The following is an 8,754-nucleotide window of genomic DNA, read 5'->3' as shown; positions in this document are numbered from 1 at the left end:
ATACCCCAGCGACTTAAGACTGCTTTTGTGGTCTAGGGTCACATATGGTTAAAAACAGTCGCTAAGAGCCTGTAGAAGACGCAAGTTGCATTGTATAATTAGCACCGGGGCTAGTTGTCACAATGTTTGCTCCAGTGAATATTTCTCAGGGTGATTTTGTTTGTCAGTGTTTATATACTTGTGTATAAAACACCATTGGACATTTCCATTGTTATAGGCTGGGAAAAATTGTACAGTTCATTTACCTCTGTGACAACTTGCCCCGATGGTGTAGCATGTTGTCACAATAAACCCTGATATTCAACATTATTTAAAGCTGAAGCACAGTATGAGGATACTTTTTATAGCATGGTGTTTTCAGTGCTGAAGAAAATACATTAGTTGTAATTTAATGTTTTATTCTGCCCTCTAATTGTTGGAATCTGTAAAATATTATTTTTTAAAATGTTTTAAATGCCAGAGTGTTTCAAATAGAGTGGAGTCACCTTTCTATATAAATATATATATATATATATATATATATATGTATGTGTGTATATGTATATGTGTGTCCACATGGACGTGCGTTTAATAGAAATGCACCTTTTCATACGGACTACAAAATTAAAGATTACAAAATCAAGTGGGCGAGTTTTCCTTATATTTATTTTATTTTTCATATAAAAATTATAATGACCTGTTTTGGTTATATTTACTATTAATTGCAGAAGGTGCGCTCAGCAAAAATTACGCGAATATTGATGGTTTTCACGCTTAAGTACAGTAAAAGACCGCTTCTTAAAGCAGAGAAGGGTTTTTGGAGTTACATTTCGAGTTAAAAAGTCATAATTGAGAGATATAAACTCGCAATTGCGAGTTATAAAGTCAGAATTGTGATATAAACTCGCAATTCTGAGAACATATCAGTCTTTTTCCAGAAATAAAAACTCGCAAATTCTGACTTTTTTTCTCGCAATTCTGACTTTTTTTCTCACTCGCAATTGCGGAGTTTATATTTCGCAATTGTGACTTCATATCTGGCAATTCTGAATTTATATCTCACAATTCTGTGGAAAAAAGTAAAAGTTCTGACTTTATATCTCGCAAATCTGACTTTATAACTCGCAATTGCGAGTTTATATCTCACAATTCTGTGGAAAAAAAAGTCAGAATTGTGAGATTAAAAAGTCGCAATTACCTTTTTGGCGGAAACGGGCTTCCATAGAAACGGACTTCCATACCTTATGCTATGGAGGCTCTCTCTCTTTTTTTCTTTTTTTTTTGATTCCTCAGTGTTTGCTAAACGTTCTGTAATTTATTAGTCATTATATAGCCTAATACAGCGTGTAGGCCATGCCTCATCTTATTCGTTTTTGTTAATAACGTTTTTTAAACTAGTTTGTCATTGAATACTGTTTTATTGTTGTTGTGCATTTTAATTAAAAATAATGAATCCATCTTTTTTTTGTCTTAAAACGTGAAAGGTGTATAGCTGTAAGCAAAACAGACGTTTATATTTTATTGTAAAACCTGGCAAGATCGTGAAATTGAAAGTGAAAGCATCCGAAGCCCGGCTTATAACACAGCAATGGAGTCACCTTTCTATATAAATATATATATATATATATATATATATGTATGTATGTGTATATGTATATGTGTGTGTGTGTGTGTGTATATTATTTTGCACATCAACATTAGACTGAGTTTAAAATATCTAAAAGGCAAACTGAAATATAATCTGATAACAAAAACCCCTTTGGAGTCTTCACTGAAATATTTTAATGTAGTCATTGCCATATATTAAGGCACAGATTAATTAACCCATGTTATGCCTCATTTCAAGGGCTGTGCTTTTATAGTTATAACTAGATTCATTCAATGATTTATGAAGTGCAATACAGATGTTTTTACATATATAGAATACATATATTACAGAAACTGAGCTTTTAAAACATTAGGGTGAGATCAGACATTAAATTAGTGTTGTATTTTTAGGGTGATAGTGATGGTTATATACATGCTATAAACATGAGTTGGAGCTTGGAATTATTTTTTGTTTTTTTTTAATCCCATCATTATCATTAGATAAAATTGTTAAATAAATATTTAAATAAGAAATTGTAATCTTTTATCTCTCTCGCGCTCTTTTTTGTCTTAAAACGTGAAAGGTGTATAGCTGTAAGCAAAACAGACGTTTATATTTTATTGTAAAACCTGGCAAGATCGTGAAATTGAAAGTGAAAGCATCCGAAGCCCGGCTTATAACACAGCAAAAGAGGAACTCCTGTTCACAAAATTATACTCAAATAATACTACTGATGAAAAAGAACGGGTTGAATGTTAACTACATTCGTTTCCATATAACTATAAACTACGATAAAAGTTCATCAGCGTGCATTGATTAACAGCATGTTGTAGCGCAAAAAAGAAAAAAAAACTGTGCAGCCAACTGAGAAAGTTAATCGCAAAAGAGCGAGCAGTGGGAAGAATGAGTCTGGAGCCCTGAATTGCCCAGCTGCCTCTGACAGTGATCTACCCCCTCAGCACCTGGCGCCGCCCTGGTACATCGATGCATTTTTGAAAAGCAAAAATTAAGTTTGTTCAACTCTAAACCCAGTCCCCAAGTAAATTAGGTTATTCAATAAAAAACGAGCAAAACCAGTTGGGCGGTGTCCCCACCACTTTTCAAAGCAAAGTTACGCCACTGTATATATATATATATATATATATGTGTGTAGGTTTCCAGAAGGCATCCAGCAACACCCATCCCCCATTCAGCCATGCAGCCTACATTCCGCTCTGCATGAGGCTCAAACCAGGAGCTTCCGGTCGTTGATGTTAGGGGGCGCTCGCGAGCCGCTGACTGATGCGTTTAGGCCGCTCTCGGGAGGGAAGTGAGAGGGAAAAAAGGAACTAGCTGAGCTGCCCTTTGTTTCTAGATTTGCCGAATAGTACGGAAGCTACCGGCGCGAATCTATACTGTAAGTCACGCTCTAAACACGCCACAATGATTGTAGAACACATGACGTCATGGCGGACTTTTAAACCGATACATTTGTAACCGTTACAGAACGCGGGTAAGTTGATTATGTCGCCGGTCTGCTGCGCTCGGATCAGGCGACATCGCACTACCACAGCAGCGGCAGAATGAATGAATGCGTTTTGGGAATGTAACGCGAGCGGGGGACCGGGGTCAAGCGTACGGGAGGCGGGTAGGATCAGTCATCTTTAAAAAGATGCTCGCGGTATTTACTTCTGTGCTCGAGCTTTATAACTCTCCGTTTTAAGAGCACACACGGACACGGAGGAGCACAGCATGGCCGACCGTAATCACACAGACACAACCCCGTCCTTTGTCTTCCCGTTTAGGTCTTGTTTGTGGTTTTTAAACTGATTTAAATAGCTCAAATAACGTTTAAACTCTCGGCCAACTCAAGCAGTCAGGTAAAGAAAAAAACATATCGGAAATGTTTTAACCGGTTAAAAGTCGCTTTGTTTTATGTCTTTAGCTTTAATGGAGCTCTAATCTATCTCTTGTTCCCTACTTGGGTCACGTCCTTAAAAATCATTAAAATAATTTTCGCTTTGTTATAATTTGATATACATTACACAAATGACCTGCTCCGTTATGTCGGGATTTATTATAATGTTGTAAATAAGCTTGAGTGAATGTGGGATATTTTAGCTAACGTTATACAATGTTAGCCGGCTGCTAATTCACGTTAGCCTTGGTTTATTCATTTATCATTGCTCGTTGATACATTTTATTTATATTATATAAGTTCGTTTTACACTATAACTAATTAAACATGTTTGTAAATATTTAGTTGTTATGGTAAATAAACTCGTAAACAGTTTGTTAACCGGCATATGCATTTTTTAGGATGAAATTACATAATTAAATTTAATTATTTTGTATTAATTAGAGTTTACTTTCAGCTATTTCATGAATGAAATATTACGCGTGTATACACTGCCCATCCAAAAAAAAAAGTCACCACCTGGATTTAACTGAGCAAATAGGTAAGGTCACATTGGATAATTACTGCATGGATGATTGTTTCAAATTGTGAAAGAGTGGTTCAGGGAGCATGAGACATCATTTTCACACATGGATTGGCCACCACAGAGTCCAGACCTTAACCCCATTGAGAATCTTTGGGATGTGTTGGAGAAGATTTTGTGCAGCGGTCCGCCTCTCCCATCATCAATACAAGATCTTGGCAAAAAATTAATGCAACTCTGGACAGGAATAAATGTTGTGACATTGCAGAAGCTTATCGAAACAATGCCACGCGAAAGCGTGCCGTAATCAAAGCTAAAGGCGGTCCAACGAAATATTAGTGTGTGTGATTTTTATTTTTTTTTGGACGGGCAGTGTATTTTTATGTTATTTGAAAATAATTAGAATTTTTTTTTTTAAAGCATGTTTCCTGTGTATGTCAGCATAATATATCTTGTTCATCAAGGCTGCTGGATTAAAATTAATTTTATTTTACAGTTTTTTTTAAAAACAGATACAGAACACTGTTTTTCTGCCTCTCACTTCTTCCGGCTCTGCTGAGAGATGTCCACTCCTGACCCACCTATGGGCGGGACCCCTCGGCCGGGCCCTTCCCCAGGCCCTGGGCCATCTCCAGGGGCCATGTTAGGGCCTAGTCCTGGACCCTCACCTGGCTCTGCTAACTTTTAGAAAACATGTCTCGAGAATTTGTGGGGGGTTTATTCCATTCCACTGCATTTTAAATGCAATCTCGTGATCGGCGCTTTGGCGATTTGTATTAAGCTATGCATAAATACATGATGCTGTTTTGTTCATAATTGTTTATGCAATTTACGAAATTAAATTAAATATTAGTTAGACAGTGTGCACTTTTTATATAGACAGCTGTTATTTGATAGCTTTGAATAAACAATTTAGTAAAGTGCATTATTTTGCTCAGTGCGCCCTCCTGTGGCCTCCACAGGCAGGCCAAATGTTTCCTTAACGCTTATTTAATCTGCATATAAAATATAAGAAAGGAGATATTTGTTTACATTTTATTTTGTGTTTGACTTTTAAAACTAAAATAAGTTGTTTGTCTTAATAAATAGGGTCAATTAAAATACAGTGGTTAAATTTAAACCGTTTTCTACTGCTCTGTTTAAGAAAAGTTATTAAAAAAATGGTCAATAATTATCGATACCGAATGACATAACATTTTATCATGATAATTTTTTTAGCTATATTGCCCAGCCCTAGTTTTATCAATATGTGTCGGATTCATTGTGGTTTTGTGGCATGTCTTTCGTTTCTGTTGTTTGGATGGTTTCATTGAGTCATTCTTTATTTTGTATTGTTTTGAAGCCCATGGAAGGCATGCATGAGAGAGTCATTCCTGAAGATCAACGCTACGCTCAAATGAAGGGTATGGGCATGAGACAGGGTGGGCACAGTGGCATGGGACCTCCACCCAGTCCTTTGGACCAACACTCTCAGGGTATCTTTCTGTCTATCCTTCTACCTATGTTTCTTTTTATCTGGCTGTCACTCTTTCTGATGCTCTCATTTTTTCTTCCTCTCTATCACTCTTTCTGTCACTCTGTCTTTTAACCTGTTTGTGTCTGTCTGTGGCTCTATCCTTCTTTCTATCTATCTTCTGTCGTTCTGGGGTGCGTTTCCTGAAAGCATAGTTAGCTAACTATGGTGGTAAGTTCCATTAAACTCTATTAGTAATGACAGAACTTGCGACCATAGTTGATTTTGGGAAAATCACCCCTGTTTGTCTATCGTTTGCCTGTCTGTTTCTTTGTATTTGTTGCTTTTTGTTGTTCTGTCTATCATTCTTTCTATCTATTGTTCTATATCTGTCATTCTTTGTCTGTTGTTCCATCTGTGTCTTTGTATCTTTCTGTCACTCTATTTCTGTCACTCTATTCACTCTATAGTCGTTCTTTCTGTCTGTCTGTCGTTCTGTCTGTTTATTGTTCTACCTGACTGTTTCTTTGTATCTGTCTGTTGCTCTATCACTGTTTTTGTTCTCTGTGATTTTTTTTCATTCTCTCATCTTTATAGCTGTCTATCTTTCCGTCTCTCTATCGCTCTATCTGTCTGTCTTTGTTTCTCTGTTGCTCTTTCTGTCTTGCCTTGCCTATAGCTCTTTCTGCCACTATCGCTTTTTCTATCGTTTTGTGTATTATTTTCTGTCTGTTGTTCTGTCATTCTGCCTGTCTGTTTATTTGTATTTGTCTGTTGCTCGCACTCTCTTTCTATCTATGCCGTTCTGCTTGTCTGTCTATCGTTCTGCCTATTTATTGTTCTTTGTAATCTGTCTGTCGCTCTGTCATTCTGTCTATCTGTCTGTTGTTCTATCTGTGTCATTCTGTTGTTCTGTCTATCATTCTTTCTATCTGGCTTGTTCTTTTTGTCTGGTGCTCTCTCTGTTCTATCACTCTTTCTGTCTGTCATTCTTTCTATCATTCTGTCTGTCTATATATGTCCTTCTCTCCTTCTAGCTATATTTTATCATACACATGCACACGTGTGAAATATAAGATATGCAGATGTTTTGTGAGCTCTGTGTCTGTTATATAGAGAACAGATGATCACTGTTTAGACTGGGTATAGAAAAGCCATCCAACCCGTTTGCTCACATTTCCCTTTGACGTGCAATGTGCATTGCTTTGTTCCTCCGCTGGATCAAATGCTTGTTTTCCATACAGAGAGAAATTTTGGGTGAACAGGGTTACGTTTTTGAAACAGAAAGTCCCACAGCTGTTGTAAAACCGCAAAGTCATGACAGAAAAAGAAACAAATATAAAAGTAGGATGCGTTTAAAGAGATGCAAGCAACAGAAATGAATGTTTGTTGTTTGTGCAATTCTGTAAAACAACTGGAACAACTATTAGACAAAATTAGACCTTTTTTGTATGATTTGGTATTCTATAAATCTTTCATGATTAGATATTTTGATGATGTACTACAGTTTTTTTTCCCCCTCTGATTTCCTGCAGCCTTTGCCTTCACTAAATGTATTGATCATACTCTAAGTATCAAACCCTTAAATATTACATTTTGCAGTGTAACCCATCCTGCATTGTGCCACAGACATAAATGGCACCTCAAATTCAGAACGCATTAGCAGTTACATTAGCAATGCATTGGAAAACATTCAGTACTTGGTAGCATGGTTGTAGTTTTTTTTTCTTTTCTTCTGAAATTTCTTCTGAAAATGTAAAAATCTATGTCATATTTTTTATAGGCTACCCCTCTCCTCTGGGTGGTTCTGAACATGCCCCCAGTCCGGGACCTGCTAACGGCCCTCCGTCAGGCCCCATAATGCCTACTGGTTCTGGTGCCATGGAGGGCGGTGACCCACAGGCCATGGGTCAGCAGAACCGCAGTGGTGGTGTTGCAGGTTCAGGACCCAGTGGAGGACCTCCAAATGCAGGTGGACCTGGTGGAGCCGGCGGGCCCACTCCTTTTAACCAAAACCAGCTTCACCAACTGCGGGCACAGATCATGGCCTATAAGATGCTGGCACGCGGGCAATCTCTACCTGACCACCTACAGATCGCGGTGCAGGGAAAACGGCCCATGCCAGGCATGCCGCAGGGGATGCCCAACATGCCCCCTGCCTCAGGACAAGGAGCAGGACCACCTGGACCAGGAGGCCCCGGACCTGGGGGACCCAACTACAACAGACCACATGGTGAGTAATAAATTCAAAGCTCTCCAAAATGCTGAAATAAGCACCATATGAAATTAGATTAAGTTAAGATTTTTTTTCAATTTTATTTTCATCATAATTTCCTGCACATTAAGCACATATATTTATTATTTAATCAGTATTACTCGGTCTTCAAATGTACAGTGACACTGTAACAAGGACACCATCAAATGTAAAGTGTAACCAAATATTTTAATTAGGGGTGTCCCCGACTAAGAATTTTCATAGTCGAATCGGAATTTTCGAATCTTGCCGATATTTGACTGATGGTCGAATCATATGTTTTGGGGGCGCGGCAAAATACATTACCAAGGGTAAAGTCAGACATTCGACAGTCATAATTATGTTAACACACAGGGAAAATGAGTAACGGATGCCTCGCAGATAAAAACGTGGTAAATAATGTTTTATGTTTTGATTAAAAGATAGTTAAAATTAAACGTCACAATTCACTAAATTTTTTACAATAGTGCTCTCATTATAACGTTATGTATATGACAGTAGTTATTAATGTTTTGCATTTCTGTTTTGAGCTGCACGTGCTGAAGATGACCAGTAGAATGAAGCAGCAGGTTTTTAATCAATGGGATTTAACTCATATATCTCCTATAGAATACGCTTCGTTATTTATACAACGTAACGTTAATATTACGACTTATAGGCTATCTGCAAAAAGGGCCCGAATGCACATGAACGTGTCTGTGCGGCTCTGAATGAACTCCTTTTGTGGACGCGTTCTTCGCGCAACCATGTGCAGAAACACGGCAACTAAACTCTAAAAATTCACAGTGTTTTATTATAATAGTGTTCTCATTATAATGTTTTGTATATGACAGTCCCAGTCATAGTTATTAATATTCTGCATTGTTGTTTGTCCTGCTCGCGCTGAAGAGATAATCACCGTAGTACTACAACGAAGCGCTTTACGTGACATGACATGACATGACATGCAACTCAGAGCAACTCAACCAACTTTACTGCAGCGCAACTCAACCAAATGCATCTTATACAAGATAGATAAAATATAAACGATATATATATATATATATATATATATATATGT

The 8,754-nt window shown here is 37.5% G+C and overlaps 1 protein-coding gene across 1 annotated transcript in view; it reads left to right on the top strand.

The window, feature by feature from the left end:
- The first annotated feature begins 2,897 nt into the window (after positions 1 to 2,897).
- LOC107568234 (transcription activator BRG1) overlaps positions 2,898 to 8,754 on the top strand; it is a 25,588-nt gene continuing 19,731 nt past the window's right edge. Inside the window, exons 1-4 of the mRNA XM_016254168.1 lie at positions 2,898 to 3,194; positions 4,484 to 4,663; positions 5,330 to 5,462; positions 7,224 to 7,673. Of these exons, the coding sequence (XP_016109654.1) occupies positions 4,550 to 4,663; positions 5,330 to 5,462; positions 7,224 to 7,673 (697 nt within the window). The 5' untranslated portion in view covers positions 2,898 to 3,194; positions 4,484 to 4,549. The remainder of the gene's footprint in view (positions 3,195 to 4,483; positions 4,664 to 5,329; positions 5,463 to 7,223; positions 7,674 to 8,754) is intronic.

Source organism: Sinocyclocheilus grahami, unplaced genomic scaffold (assembly GCF_001515645.1).
Source record: "Sinocyclocheilus grahami isolate Dianchi unplaced genomic scaffold, SAMN03320097.WGS_v1.1 scaffold1227.1, whole genome shotgun sequence".
NCBI classification, from domain to species: domain Eukaryota; kingdom Metazoa; phylum Chordata; class Actinopteri; order Cypriniformes; family Cyprinidae; genus Sinocyclocheilus; species Sinocyclocheilus grahami.
This window is presented reverse-complemented; position numbering and strand designations above follow the sequence as displayed.